The sequence below is a fragment of the Lathyrus oleraceus genome, chromosome 6 (genome assembly GCF_024323335.1).
Source record: "Lathyrus oleraceus cultivar Zhongwan6 chromosome 6, CAAS_Psat_ZW6_1.0, whole genome shotgun sequence".
Taxonomy (NCBI): domain Eukaryota; kingdom Viridiplantae; phylum Streptophyta; class Magnoliopsida; order Fabales; family Fabaceae; genus Lathyrus; species Lathyrus oleraceus.
Genome location: NC_066584.1, coordinates 264087751 through 264104203, shown reverse-complemented (window position 1 = coordinate 264104203; position 16453 = coordinate 264087751). Strand labels below are relative to the sequence as shown.

At 32.9% G+C, this 16453-nt stretch overlaps 1 protein-coding gene across 1 annotated transcript; it reads left to right on the top strand.

Annotated features, from left to right (window-relative positions):
- Positions 1-12213: 12213 nt before the first annotated feature.
- Positions 12214-13774, top strand: LOC127095078 (leucine-rich repeat receptor-like serine/threonine-protein kinase At1g17230). Its single transcript, XM_051033821.1, has one exon. The coding sequence runs from the start codon at positions 12214-12216 to the stop codon at positions 13270-13272; it is 1059 nt and encodes a 352-aa protein (XP_050889778.1). The 3' UTR covers positions 13273-13774.
- Positions 13775-16453: the final 2679 nt, after the last annotated feature.

Genomic DNA, 16453 nt, shown 5'->3' with positions numbered 1-16453 from the left:
GAAACCGGAAAGACCACTCTTAGTGAGATATAAAATCTGATAAGGCTTAGTCAAATTAGTGTCCTAGTTTTTAGCATTACTTAATTGATTTAGTCAAGTTTTGTAGTCAAGTTTGTTTCCTTAATTTTACTTAGTACGTGAGCCATAAGTTGCTTATGTTTCCTTTATTTATTTGTTGCACGTTTACAATGAATAAATAAGTCATTTCCAGAACTATTGTTATTTGATTCTCTTGAGTTCGTTTACATCTAACAATATGGTATCAAGAGTTGTGACTTGAGAGATTTAAAAAGAGAGATGGGTTTGTAAGCAAACTTTGCAGCAACATCCATTCCGAAGTTAGATGGCGACTACGATCATTGAAGCATGGTTATGGAGAATCTCCTTTGATCCAAGGAGTATTAAGTTGCTATCGAAGAGTAAAGATGGAATGACGACATAGAAAATAAAGAACCTGGAGGAGATGAAGCTGAATGATTTGAAGCCTAAGAATTACTTGTTTCAGTCGCTTGACAAGTTAATTCTGAAGAAGATCACGCATGAGACATCTAACCAGCTATGGGATTCCATGAAGTTGAAGTTTCGAGGTAATGCTCGAGTGAAGAGAGCTCAGCTCAATCGTCTACTTCGGGACTTTCAGGTCTTAGCAATGAGGCAGGGCGAATCGATCACTAATCATTTTGGTCGAGTAATAACGGTTGCAAACGACATGACGAATTATGGAGAAGATGTGGATGATGTCAAGATCGTTGAGAAGATTTTGAGAATCCTCACTAATAAGTGGGACTATATTGTTTGTTCCATTGTGGAAACCAAAGACATATATCAACTATTTGTGGATGCCTTGCAAAGTTCTCTGCTCGTTCATGAGCAAAAATTCAAAGTAAGTGGAGAAGATGAACATGCTTTGAAGGTAATTCATGAAGAGAGCTATGGTGGAAAAGGACGAGGAAGATCTACTTTCCAAGGAGGTCAAGGACAAGGTAGACGCAGGGGTAGCCAACCGAGGAGTAAGGAAACAATTGAGTGTTGCAAGTGTCATAAGCTTGGACACTTCCAATACGAGTGCCAAGCAAACTATGTTGGTTTGAAGGAATCAGAAGAGATGGTGCTAGTGGCGTATGTCAACATGCTTGGAGACGATCGAGATTTTGTATGGTATATTGACTCTGGGTGCAACAATCACATGTGTGGTGATTCTTAACTCTTTTGTGAGTTAGAAGAAGGTTCAACAAGGTGGTTAGATTGGGGAATTATGCAAGTCTGAACGTTTATGGAAAAGGAAGTCTTCTATTGATAATAAAAGGAGTAAATCACCTTGTACGAGATGTCTATTATGTGCCTGGTTTGAAGAATAATATTTTCAGTGTTGGGAAGCTAGAAGAAAGGGGTTTGGTCATACTAATGCAATCAAATGAGTGTCAGATTTATCACTACACAAAGGGTTTGGTATTCCAAACCAACATGGCAGCAAATCAAATGTTTGTGTTGCTTTCAAGCACTAAATCAACCAAAAGGGAAAGCAATGAAGAGTGTTTCCAAGCAATTACCGAAGACACCGAAGACGTGGCTCACCTTTGGCATCAAAGATTTGGTCATCTCAGCTACAAATGGTTGAAGACTTTGCAAACAAAAAATATGGTGAGAGGCTTGCCAACTTTTCATGAGGGTGAAATTGTGTGCATTAATTGCTTGAAAGGGAAGCAACGTCGAGATGTAATCCCAAGGATAAGTACATGGATAACATCGGAAAAGTTGGCACATTCCTCATTGACGGTGCTTTCGAAACTTGTTACTTTACAGACGTAGAAGCTCCAATTGCATGCATCATATTGGTAGGCTTGATTGTGCTTCAACATTATGGCACACATTGACACATAGGGTCGGCTTCTTGTTCGCACCGATAGTGATCACAAGGCTATTTTGTATCAGTGCCATTGGATTAAAGTGGTACCTAAAGAGTTAAAGTGGCTCACACATCATCCAAAATTCACGGTCAAATATATCCTGAGATCAATTGGTTATTGATGCTCCTGACCTTGGCTGTTACCATCGGTTTCAGAAACACACAACGTCTCGGTCACGCCTCAGGTATGACAACAATTGCCAGTGTTGTTCTTAGTGTCCGTATCGTATTGACATTGGTTTTGGCTTGTATTTTTATTACTGATACTATTGGAATTCATGTACAATTTGGTGTTTTTGTTGTTGGTATTATTATGCCGAAAGATGACCTTTTTCAGTATGACATGTTATAGATTAACTACGATTTTAGTTACCGATTAGATGATAATTTTTCTGAGTTCATGAATAATATTGACTTTATCCATGTGGTATTCCACGTCTGCATCTTGCCACGCTGACACTGCCATGTGTATGCCTAGTTACAAAAAAAACTTCCATGTGGCATTGCCACATCAGCTTCTGTTAACGACCGTTAGCATGAGGGACCAAAATTGTGGATGGAAAATATTAGGAGGACCATTCTTTGAAGGAAATTTTTAAAGGGACTAAAAGTGAAATTGACCATATTTAGAGGGACACAAAATTTATTTAACCCTTTTAATCATTTTTAGATTGACTAAAAGTGGAATTGGGAGAAGAGCTCTGAAGAAGATAACATGTTTGATTTGGAATGGGAAAATGATAAAAAGGAAGAAAGTGAGGAATCAAGTGATGGCAATGAAGAAGAAAATGCAACTGATGATAATAAAGAAGAAAATGTAGAAAATGCAGCTGATAATCATGGAGAAGAAAATGCAGTTTCTCCAGTGACAGAACCCCAAAATAGAAGAGCATCAGGGTGGATGAATGACTATGTCCCTAGTGATGGTCTTTCCGATGAAGAGGAAGAGGTACAAACTCACTTAATCTTGTTTGCTCATGTCGTTAATTATGATTCTACTTCATTTGATGAAGCAATAAAGAAGGAGAAATGAAGGGCAACCATGGATGCAGAAATGAGATCAAATGAGAAGAATGGAACGTGGGATCTCAATGAGCTTCCTAAAGAAGCGGAAAAAATAGGAGTCAAATGGGTATATAAAATAAAGTTGAACAAGCATGGAGAAGTAGAAAAATACAAGGCTCGCTTGGTTTCCAAAGGGTTTGCTCAGGAATACGAAGTTGATTATGAAGAAGCATACACTCTTGTAGTTCGTATGGACACGATTCGAATGATTTTGGCACTTGTTGCACAAAGAGGTCGGTGTGTGTTTCAGATGGACGTGACATCGACCTTTCTTTATGGGAAGATAACTAAGAATGTGTATATCGAGCAGCCAAGGGGTTATAAAATAAAGAATGGGGAGCAAAAGGTATATAAGCTTAACAAAGCTTTGTACAGGCTCAAGCAGGCACTGCGAGCATGGTTCAGTTGAATTGAATCATACTTTAGAAAGGAAGGCTTTGAGAAGGATGATAGTGAGCAAACTTTGTTTAACAAAGTCAAACAAGATAAATATTTGATCATTAGATTCTATGTTGATGATTTAGTTTATATCAAAGATGATGAAAAAGTGTTGTCTGAATTCAAAGAGTCCATGAAGAAGGAAATTGATATGCCAGACTAGGGTAAGATGAGGTATTTTCTTGGTTTGAGGTAGTTCAGTTTGATGGTTGTATATTCTTCAGTCAAACAAAATATGTGATAGAAGTGTTGAGAAGATTTGGAATGAAGCACAACAATTCTGTTGAAAATCCAATGATTCCAGGATTTAAAATCCCCAAAGATGAAAATGGTGTTGAGATGGATGATTCATTTTCAAGCAGCTGATTGGAAGCTTGATGTACTTGGTTTCTACGAGGTCGGACATAATGTATGCAGTTATCTTATTGAGCAGGTATATGTCAAGACCTATAGAAGTTCATTATTCGGCGGCTGAGAAAATTCTACGTTACTTGTAAGGTACGACAAAGTTTGGTATTCTTTACAAAGAGGAAGGAAATTTGGAATTGATTGGTGGTTCGCTAGAGGATAGAAGAAGTACTTCATGTCATGTTTTTATGCTAAGTGGAGCTGCAATAGTTTGGTCTTCTCGAAAGCAACCGATAGTAACGTTGAGCACGACGAAATCCAAATTTGTAGCAGCTACGGGAAGTAGTTGTCAAACAATATGGACAGAATTGGTGCTGAAGAAGATAGGCTGCAATGGCATTGAAATTACTGTCATCTATTGTGACAATAGTTCAACCATTAAGTTGGCAAGGAATCCGGTGATGCATGGCAGGAGCAAGCACATTGATGCACGCTACCATTTCTTAAGGGAGCTTGTGAATGATGGAGTTGTGCAACTTTTATTTTGTGGTACAAGGCATCAGTTAGTGGACATTCTCACCAAACCGTTGAAATTGGAGTCATTTCGAGAGCTGAGATGGAAGCTTGGAGTTTGTGATTTTCCGTTAACTAGTTGCAAATGCAGTCTAGTTCAAGGGAGGGAATGATAAGACTTAATCAAATTAGTGTTCTAATTTTTAGCATTGTTTGTTAATTGATTTAGGAAAGTTTTGAAATCAAATTTGTTTCCTTAATTTTAGTTAGTATGTGGATTGTAGGTCATTTCTGTTTTCTTTATTTATTTACTACACTTTTACAATGAATAAATAAGCTATTTCCAAAACCTCTCTTGAGTTCTTTTGCATCTAACAAAATCTCTAGGTGCCTTAATTGAAAAATATCTTGCGAAAAGGAACCAATAAAGTTATTAAATGCAAGTGACAAATGTTTTAGGTCCACCAATTGAGTTATCTCATATGGAATAATTCCAGAAAAATTATTGTTATTAAGAACAAGATAAGAGAGTTTAGACAGATTCCCAATAGTATTGGGAATGCTAGAAGAGATTGTTAAATGAGAAATCAAGAGCATTTAGATTGGACATTACACCAATATGGTGTGTAACAAATCACAGATATATGTTGTTAGAATATATGAATCAATAAAATAAAATATAAATTTTCACATTCAAGCTGGGAACTAAAATCAATGGAAATATAAGCAAGAAATCAGATTTATCTAATATTTGCCAAAATCCATTACCAGTAAAGAAAAGTCAAGTGGTAGTATTACAAGTGCAAGAGAGAATTCTCAATACAAAGCAGACAAATGGGGGGTATTATTTTAGAAGAAACATAAACGAATACATTCATTCATACAACAAAGTTACACAAACATTGACTCTTAGCTATACTTAAATGACGTTATGTACAAAATCAACCCCTTGAAGATGACTTTGACATTACAATCTCCTTGCAAACATTTTTCATTGTAGGGCGACAATGCCGACTCTGTGTTAAGCAATATCACTTCTTTCCCAATACATTACCACACAAGTTTGTTATTTCTGAGTGCTTCAAATGAAGCATTTTGGAAGGCTGAAATGCTTGGAACGGAAGTGATGAAAAATTGAGATTTTGAAGCATACCTCTTAGTCCAATATTGGTGAGATTTACCTTGTAGATGGATTATGACATCAAGGATTATTACCAATCCATGAAGAAAGCAAAACTTTGCTTTGCCTGTCAAAGCTTTCTTTCCACTTTAACAGACCGTCTGCCTCTCTCCATAGGTTTTTTGACGCAAGATTAGGTGATGTGATAACTACAAACACATAAAAGAACAAAAGAAGACACAAGTTTGGTAAATGCTTCATTCTTTGAAAATCACTCAAAGTATATAATAGAACAAAAGACTTATTAGGCTTTGTGCATTTTAATGAATGTTTTGGATGACATTTATGCACTCCTACCAGGGTCATTATAGTAATTCTTTGATTAATTTGTAGTGTTATTTATCTTTTTGTTTAGTATCATAAGCTTTTTTTTAATATAAAGCTCATGCATTTTAATTTTTTGTTTTAAATAAATAGATTATGCAAAAAGCTTCTATGATTAGTTTTTTATTTTAAAGTATATTTTTAACAAAATAATTTCTTATTAACCTTTTTCAAACACTACTAAAATAATAAGGATTTTCGCTCTACTTCTTCCTAGTTGGTAGGGATATTTCTTCTTGCGTCTGAAAATGATGATAATTCTAATTGGTTTGTTGATGGTGCCTTTAAGAAAGTAGGGTCAGATTCCCAAACTTCCTTTTGGAAGAACCCTTGGTTATGGTCCATACCCTTAAAAATTAAGTTCTCTTATTTTTCTTGAATTTTATTCAGTCTAATGGATTGGTGGGAGAAATTGGTGTGATCGTTAATAAGGTATTGACTTGGGATCATAGGTGGCGAAGACCATTTTTTGAGATGTCACATTCTCTTAGGATAAAGATAAGTGGATTTGAAAGCATGCAAGAGAAGGAACTTTCATAGTGGCCTTCTCTTATCTTTTTCAGAGGGTTTGTTCGATTTCTTCTTCGCCTTCTCTTTAGGCTAAGAGTCAGATCCTTCGCCTTATTTGGATTAGTCGGGCTCCTTCTAAGAAGTTGATAGTCTCTTGAAAATTATTGCAAGATAGACTCTTGTCTAGAGAAAATCTCTCTAAGACATGAGTGCTTTTTTTAAATCCTAGTGAGGGTTCTTGTGCTAGGTTTGGGCACTTGGTTGAGTCGGTTTTCTATCTCTTTGTTACTTGTGAACTTGTCTGCATGGTATAGATCTTTAAGTAGTTGGTATGGCAGGTAGTTATACTAATGACCTCATGTGCGTTTTGAGTATTTTCTTTCTCTAAAGGGCAAGAGTAAATTCAAGGATGTTTATATTTTTATTTGACATACTATGATCTGATTCATTTGGAAATCCTATAATGATGTTATCTTTAACGGTCATTAAATCAACGAAATAGGTGGAGGAAAAAAGAATTTTATTTGCCTAATGTTCTTGACAAACACTATTTGGATAAATCTCCTTGATGTAAGTCACGTGAGATCATAATCGTCATGTATGTAGGAGGTATCAGTTGTCTTCTTCCTCATTGGAAAGTCTCCTTTTTATACTTGTCCATTCATCAATGTTCATTTAAGGGATGCCCCTTCAGATTACATGTTAAAGTCATCTCTGGTACGTCCAGTTGTCTTTCCTAGTAACATATCTTCCATCAATTTCTATAACTCACATGCAATTTTGAAGATGTTTCCTAACTGTCGTATGTGATTGTTCATGTTGCTTACTAATACCTTCGAGAGATCGGATCCGACTTGCTTATCTACCAGGATCATTACGAGACCGGAGCCAACTTGCTTATCTACCAGTATCATTACAAGACAAGATCCGACTTGCTCATATACCAAGGTCATTATGAGATCGGATCCGACTTATTTAGGTTTATGCAATCCGACTTGTTTGCTCTTTCGTACTTGGCATCAACAACTCAGTCTTGAGAATTCCGGGATGTACATACCTAAAAATGGTTTTTAGATAGACCAAAGGGAGAATTTTTGCATCTTCACTGAATAGCTTTAAAACCATATCCTCTTCTTGCAATGTTAACGGATCAAGTGTTTTTCTTTGTTTAGAGGTAGGTTTAGCCTCCTAGTTTTTGGGTGTTCTCGTGATGGATCTGATTTGTTGATCGTGGATCGGGTGGCTTGATATGTAACTTGTTGCAAACAAGGAGCATTTTTGTTTAAAGAGTGAGTTCTTATATGCGAGGAGCCCTCGATTAGTAAAAGTTAATGATTTGGTTTTGTCGTTTATTTTTCTTCTGTTGTACCTTTTGATCTTTTATAGCATTCTAGCACTTCTTGTGGTTTGTGCTTTGCAGATACCTTTGTTGTACTTTGAAGATTCATCGCCTCACTTTTTTTAATATATTTTTTATTTTTCATTTTTTTAAATTTAATTAGTTAATTAATTATTGGTGAAGCTTTATATATATGAATCTTCTTTCACTCGTGTTTGGCTCCATGGACACAAATAAATTAAATAAATTATTGAAACCAATAGAAATATTTAAGTTAAGCTGCTACCCCACCTCAATGACTTGTTCTTCTTTCACATATTAGTTAATAGAGTATTTGATTTTAGTCCTTCAAATATTAGTGATATAAAGATTAAAATCAAATATTTTATGTATTATATGGATCAATTTTAATATAAATTAGTTTTTTAATAACACCAAAAAGAAAGAAAAAAATATTTACAAAAGTTTAACTCCAAATTAAAAAATTACAAGAATTAAAATTAAAAAATAATATATTGAGAATGATAAATAAGATGAGAGGTAGTAATATTTAAATTAAAGTCCTACTCGACCTCGATTCAAAGAGATGTTTCTTTAGAGTTCTTAGCCCCAACGAAGACGCGCATTAGTTCAATCATAATCATCCCACTTGCCTCACATTCTAACAATCTTCTTAACCCCAATGGCACTTCATTTGTCGTATGAATTTTCTTCGGTCGTGTTGGAAATTTAAAAGTCACCATTGTCACTTAGTGTGCATGCATACAAATAAATTAAGAAGATTAAATTCATATTAAGGCATGTTGTTTCGGCTTTAAAAGATTTTTTTTTAAATAATCTTTATAAAACTGTTCTTTAAAATATTAAAAGTTTTTATATATTTAGTTTTTTTTTTAAATTGATAGAATAATTTTGAAATTCTATAAAATAAATATATATTATTGAAAATTAAAACTTAATCAAATTCTCATACTTAATTAAGGAGTTTGAAATGTCAGACTTGGAAAATCTCTCGTACTTCCTTGGTATCAAATTCTACAAGAATAGTAGAGGGTTGATGATGCACCAAAGAAGATATGGGGTGAAATACTCAAGAGATTTGAGATGCAAGATTATAACCCAACTTCGACTCCAACTGAGATGCAAGATTGAAGATGATGTCGACCTAACACAGTACAAGATACTCATTGGATCACTTAGATACCTCTACCACGCAAGGCCAAATTTATCCTATTGTGTAGGCATGGTCAACAGATTCATGCAAAAGCCGAAGGTATCTCATCTTGCAAGCACCAAAAGGATACTAAGGTATCTCAAAGGAACACTCTACTATGGTATTTTGTTTCCTTCATTCCATGACCGCCTTAGCTTAATTTTAGTTGAGTTGGTTATTTTTTGGGATTACTTGGAGTGCAAATAATATCATCTATAAAAAGAGAGAAACTATATTTCATTTGTAGATGTGAATAAGAAGTTTTGTAAAAGTTTTATGTAGTTTCAGAAATCACATTTGTGATTAACACACATTGTAGCAAACACTTAGAGTGCAGTTTGCACAACAATACATTTTTTCTTTCTCTAGAATTTCTCTATTCTCTCAATTCCAATTGTATTGTTTTCTTCTTTAAATTCTTTGTGTGATGTAGAATTATCTTGCAACCAATGAATAATTGTTTCATCTGAGTAGAGGGTGAAGAACAAAAGGCGTGATCAATCAGAAAGATTGATTCTTATTCATCAAGATTGATTCAGTTAACTTCAATATTGGAGTTCATCCAACATTCACTACAAGAAAAACAATGTTTAGTGTCAAACGGGCATGCCCGCCTGTTTAGGTTTGTCCCACAGAAGATCTCAAAAAATGGGACGAGACAGGACAAACATATTTGAGGATGGGGGTCTAAAATGTTGCCCCACCCCGCATAAAAGTGAGATCGGGACAAGACGAGTCCACGTGCATAAAAACAAACATATTTAAGGTTAAAAATTACAAAATTGTATCTAAAAGTCTGTGTCCGCAAAAGCCAAAAGAACGGACCAAACGGGATGAATAGATTAAAATGTGTGAGTTTAAAATCTTAATCTACCCCATAAAAATGTGTGGATAAAATGAGAATATCCGACGGATTGAATCCGTTTTAGTACCACTAATATTGAATAACAATCCCCAAACTTGCTTTGGAATCAAACAATATTAACGCTATTGACTCAACATTTGCTTTTGGAATGTATGTATGAATCTTCTTCATCCGTGTTGGAAAATTTACAAGAATGACAAGTAAGTCAATAGATTTTTGTAAACGATAAATGCCTAATTTTATATATTTTTAGTGGATCAAGTTGAATTCGTTATCTCTTAAGTTATCACTCTTACCTCTTCTCTCTCGGACGTGCAACAACCACAAGTAACTTATGGCTCTTAAAGAAAAACAAGACAGCTACACATTTCATATAAACCGGATATAAATAGAAAGTTTATTAATCTTAACAAATTTTCATAAATATTTACAAGTAAATTTTCTTAGATTTAGGGCGGAAAAATGGATCCGTCCCGTTCTTGCCTTAATTTTTCAGAATAGACATAAATTTCACTATTAAAAGATAATGATAAAAAAGTCTTTGAAATGTTGAATTGACGCAAGCAAACCGAAATGAAATATAATATAAAATATTCATTCTAGAGATAGAAAACAGGTTGAATACTTGAAAAAAAGGTTGATTCATCTGCGATGTAAATTTATTTTACACTGTCAATCAATAATACTATTTTTTTAAATTAAACTGAAAATTTTAAATTATTTTAATAATATAGCAAAATGATACATTTTTATTGGGATATCAATATAAAACTCGAACATCGCTATTAAACTCTGATATTTTATATCTATTTTTAGTATATCAAAAATAATATTACTATATGTAGTCTCTTCTTTCAATTTTACAAATATTTTCTTTTAAAATATATGTCTAATATTATATATTAAAATTTAAATTAATTATTATTCACAACACTTAATCAAGGCAAAGTCGAAAGCCACTCTAGAGATAATCTACTCATACGAGTGTGGTCCTCTCCAGGTATATTCACTTGGAGGTAACAAGTACTTTGTTATATTTATTGATGATTACATCAGAAAATTGTGGACCTACTTAATCAAGGTAAAGTGGTCGATGTTTTCATCAAGTTTAAAGCAATGGTGGAAAGACAAAGTGGTCACAAGATTAAGGTTCTGAGGACATATGGAGGTAGAGAGTACGTGTCGAAAGACTTTGACACACTATGTACAAAAGTAGGAATTGTGCATGAGGTGGTGCCACCATACACTTCTCAACAAAATGGTACTGCTAAAAGAAAGAGCATAACCATTATAAATATGGTGATAAGTATGTTAAAAGGCAAGCATTTCCCAAATGAGCTATGAGGTGAGGTTGTGTTAACTGCAACATATATATTAAACAGATGTCTAGCAAAAAGGCTTCAAGGTGTCACACCAGAAGAATATTGGTCTGGTGTCACGCCTAGTTTAAGCCAGTTGAAGGTGTTTGGATCCATAACACGTATGCATGTGCCATATCAGCTAAAAAGATAACTGAATGATAAGTCGATTCAGATGATCCTAGCGGGATATCATTCAACTGGTGGATACAAATTGTTCGATCAAATGAACAAGAAAGTCGTGATCAATAGGGATGTGATCGTAGATGAGCTTTAAGGAATGAGATTGGACTAAGGACATCAAGATGGATTCATTGAGAATCATGGGTGAAGAACCCCAGCTAGTAAAGCTGTTAGAGAAGTTTAACAAGAAGCTAGTGAAGGTAAAGCTGGCACAAGAAGATTTAATTTTTTTTGGTGAAAATGAATTTTTCAAAAAAATAAGTGATTTTTTCAAAATTAAAAAAAGTAATTTAAAAAAAAGTTGATTTTTTCAAAAATAAAATAAAAAAATCCCAAAAAAAATGGATGCACTAAAAATTGATTTTTAGGAAACTTTTAATTGATTGTTAATGAATTATTTTGATTCATCTATTAAGAATCTAATTAATCCATTTTATCATCCCTAGTTCTAACTACAATTGAATATTCGCCTAATGTGCGGCGGGGTTTTTATGTGATTATGGTTTACTTGAATTAAAATCTAGCATGTATTTTCTCAATTTTATATGATTGTTTTTTTTTCTTTTTTTAAAAATTCTGATTTAAATTAAACTAAAAAAATTATTTTTAAGAAAATTGATCTTCATTTATATATATATATATATATATATATATATATATATATATATATATATATATATATATATATATATATATTGAATGACTATCAAACGAATATTATTACGAATTTTGACTTTTAAATTATGATGAAAATATTATATTTAAGAAAAATTAGAAGAAAAGAAAAAAGACTTTAATCACTCTATCTGAGCGGGTATAAATATCAGTCATATATCCCATTGAAAATGCAAGTATCATAATAAAGCTCTTATTCCATTATATACTTTCATCGTGTTCAAATATTCAAAATGATTCATAATAAGCTTTTACAAACGTCATGTCTTTTTTTGTTCTTTTATGTGTTTGTTGTAATGGTCACATCACCTCATGCTCTAGCACAAAACGAAGACAGCCAAATAGATGCTCTGTTGAAGTGGAAAGCAAGCCTTGACAACCAAAGCAAGGTGTTACTCTCTTCATGGATTGGTAATAATCCTTGTGGTTGGGAGGGAATCAGATGTGATAATAACTCTAAATTCATCTACAAGAAAAATCTCAACAATATGGGATTAAGAGGTACCCTTCGTAGTCTCAATTTCTCATCATTTCCAAATGTCCGCCATTTAGTTTTAAGAAACAACTTTTTTTATGGAGTTGTTCCACACAATATTGACAAGTTAGTCAACCTCGAGAAACTAGTTCTTTATAATAATAATTTTTCTGGCTCCATTCCTCGGGAAATTTTCAAGTTGATCAAACTTGACACTCTAAATCTTGGTAATAATAGTTTTTTTGGCTCCATTCCTCGGGAAATTTTCAAGTTGATCAAACTTGAGACTCTAAATCTTGGTAATAATTATATTTCGGGCTCCATTTGTGGTGAAATTGAAAAGTTGATCAAACTCAAGAGACTATATCTTGAAACTAATAGTATTACTGGCTCCATTCCTCGAGAAATTGGATCTTTAAACCAACTCATTCAACTTGATTTGTCTCGCAACCATCTCTCTGGCCCAATCCCTTCGACCATTGGAAACTTGAGCAATTTGAAATATCTTTATCTTTATATAAACAATCTCACTGGTATGATCCCAATTGAAGTCACAAAGCTCAATTCTCTTTTAACAATCCAATTGTCGTCAAATAACCTCTTCGGACCAATACCATCATCATCTATAGGTAACTTGATTCATTTGAATTCTATTTGGCTTGATGATAATAACCTGTCCGGACCAATTCCAACATCTATAGATAATTTGGTTAATTTGAGTCTTATTAGTCTTTCCAAAAATAACCTTTCTGGACCAATTCCACCGTCTATAGGTAATTTGATCAATTTGAATGATATTCACCTTGAAATCAATAATCTTTCGGGATCAATCCCTTCATCCATTAGATTGGTTTATATAGTGAAGATACAATTATTATAATTGATTTTCTCCTTAATGGAGAATAAAGAAAAATAAAGATAGTATTAAAAGAAATAATAAAACCGAAAATAATATATTTTCCAACAGCATGGACGAAGCAAGCACGTCGAAATGAGGTTCCATTATCTTGAGAGCAAGTAGCAGAAGCGAAACTGGAATTGGAACACTACAGAACTGAGAATCAGATTGCAGACATCATGAAAAAAGGAGTGTAGGTCGATTTATTCAAGAAGTTAAGATCTATGATGAATGTAAATAGCTTAGACACAATGAATTAAATGGTGTATTGAGAATGTAATTCATGGTGTCGAAGCATCTTGCTGTCGAAACACCTAAGTGTCGAAGTGTTGGAGAGTTAGCCTCGACATTGATTTTTACTTAGGCCCAATTTTATAGTCTTAGTAGAATTAGGTATTTTTGGTTTTGCTTGAGGATCAAGCAAACCCAACTCTATAAATATGGAGTAACCCTTATTGATTGTAACATAACACATACTTGTAATTGTAAAGGAATAAAAATCCCAGTTTGAGAGTAGAGAGTTACTCGGCATAAATTCTTCTTCTTCTTCGTTATTTAAAAATCTGAATCTCTCTTTCTCCCCCAATTCAATTGTTTCTTTTCATTATCATTATGCACTGAAATCTTGCAACTAAGGTTGGTTGATTCATTCGACTGAAGAGTGAAGAACAAGAGGAGTAATCAATCCGAAAGATTGATTTTTATTCATCAAGATTTGGTTCGGAATTCTCCATAGGTTTTGGTGAATTTCTTGAAGGGAAATTGATGAATTTCCAACAGGCACAAGGAGTACCAACACCTAAAATAAAATGCAACACAAGAAAATACAAGAAAGAAAAATCCCCAAGCAAAGAACCCCACTCGCACACAAAATCTACTACAAGGAAAAAAGAAAACAGAAAAACCCATCAAAACACAAAGCTAGAGCTAACTAATACAAGTGCCTAAAGAACCATAAAGTCACATAAAGAATCAACAAAAACACAACCAATGGAGATCGAAACCGCTCACCCCCTAAAGATTAAGAAATATGATAGGGTCTCCCAGTCAGGTTGAGAAAACACAAGAGTTGAGTATTAATCTTGAAAATAGTTTTTGGGAAGCACCAGGAGACTTTTTACCAACAATGTTAGTCGCCCTTCAATGGAACACATACTTGTAATTGTAAAGGAATAAAAATCCCAGTTTGAGAGTAGAGAGTTACTCGGCATAAATTCTTCTTCTTCTTCGTTATTTGAAAATCTGAATCTCTCTTTCTCCCCCAATTCAATTGTTTCTTTTCATTATCATTATGCACTGAAATCTTGCAACTAAGGTTGGTTGATTCATTCGACTGAAGAGTGAAGAACAAGAGGAGTAATCAATCCAAAAGATTGATTTTTATTCATCAAGATTTGGTTCGGAATTCTCCATAGGTTTTGGTGAATTTCTTGAAGGGAAATTGATGAATTTCCAACAGGCACAAGGAGTACCAACACCTAAAATAAAATGCAACACAAGAAAATACAAGAAAGAAAAATCCCCAAGCAAAGAACCCCACTCGCACACAAAATCTACTACAAGGAAAAAAGAAAACAGAAAAATCCATCAAAACACAAAGCTAGAGCTAACTAATACAAGTGCCTAAAGAACCATAAAGTCACATAAAGAATCAACAAAAACACAACCAATGGAGATCGAAACCGCTCACCCCCTAAAGATTAAGAAATATGATAGGGTCTCCCAGTCAGGTTGAGAAAACACAAGAGTTGAGTATTAATCTTGAAAATAGTTTTTGGGAAGCACCAGGAGACTTTTTACCAACAATGTTAGCCATCAAAACACAAAGCTAGAGCTAACTAATACAAGTGCCTAAAGAACCATAAAGTCACATAAAGAATCAACAAAAACACAACCAATGGAGATCGAAACCGCTCACCCCCTAAAGATTAAGAAATATGATAGGGTCTCCCAGTCAGGTTGAGAAAACACAAGAGTTGAGTATTAATCTTGAAAATAGTTTTTGGGAAGCACCAGGAAAGACATTACCATTGCACCACAAACCCTTCATATTAATTTGTTTCATCGTATATTTAATGAGCCATTGTTCAATTGTATTTTTTAAATTGTATTAAAATAAAACACAAAATACTTTTATTAATAAAACACAAAATACATTATATATTAATAATGTATTTTGAATATATTATAAAATAGGAGTAACATATTTTGGCGCCTGCAGCCAACAATTATTTTGTATTAATATAAAAAATATATTATTCTTTTTTCATTTTATTAAATTTTATCTCTATTCTTTAATTTTTAAAAATATTATATATTAATATATTATTTTATATTTAATAAGCCATTGTTCAATTGTTTCATCATATATTTTGTGTTTTATATTATATATTAACATGTATTAATATTTCAATTGTATTTATAATAAATATTATGAAGTTTTATTTGAATTTTTGTGTAAAAATTAATATAAAAACTTCATAATATTTTTAAATATAATTGAAAAATACAATTGAAAAATTATATTATTTTAAATATAATATATTTTTAAATATTATATTACTTTTTATAAATAATATAATATATTAATACATGTTAAGTTATAAAAATTATTATAACTTAACATGTATTAATATATTATATTATTTATAAAAAGTAATATAATATTTAAAAAGTTGGTTATTTTGGAAAATTTTTTAAAAAATTGATTATTTTCGTATTATTTTTGAAAAACATGGTTATTTTAAAAAAAAAATCTCAGGATGAACTTTTCATAATTTGATTTTTAAATCTGCATTAATGTGTTATTAAATATTGATTGTCTGATTCACTCCATAGTCATGACTTCTTTGCAATGTTAGAGTATCCATTCTTTTTTTGGTAGAGACATCTTTCAAACGACAATAGATGACTTGTTGCAACGGGTATCCATGTTTATTCCACACTCGTGAAACATGACAATAATGATTTGCCAATTTTCGTTGTCTTTTCTATTATTTCTGGTGAATGGAATTAACAAGCACGTTTTGCATAGAATGTGAAACTATATCATTGTGAGTATAATTTACAATTGAAGAATTTATAGCACCTACATTATTTGACTCTGTTTTTTTCTATGATCTTGAGATGAGTTCTCATTAAGGGTGGCAATTGACACTATTAA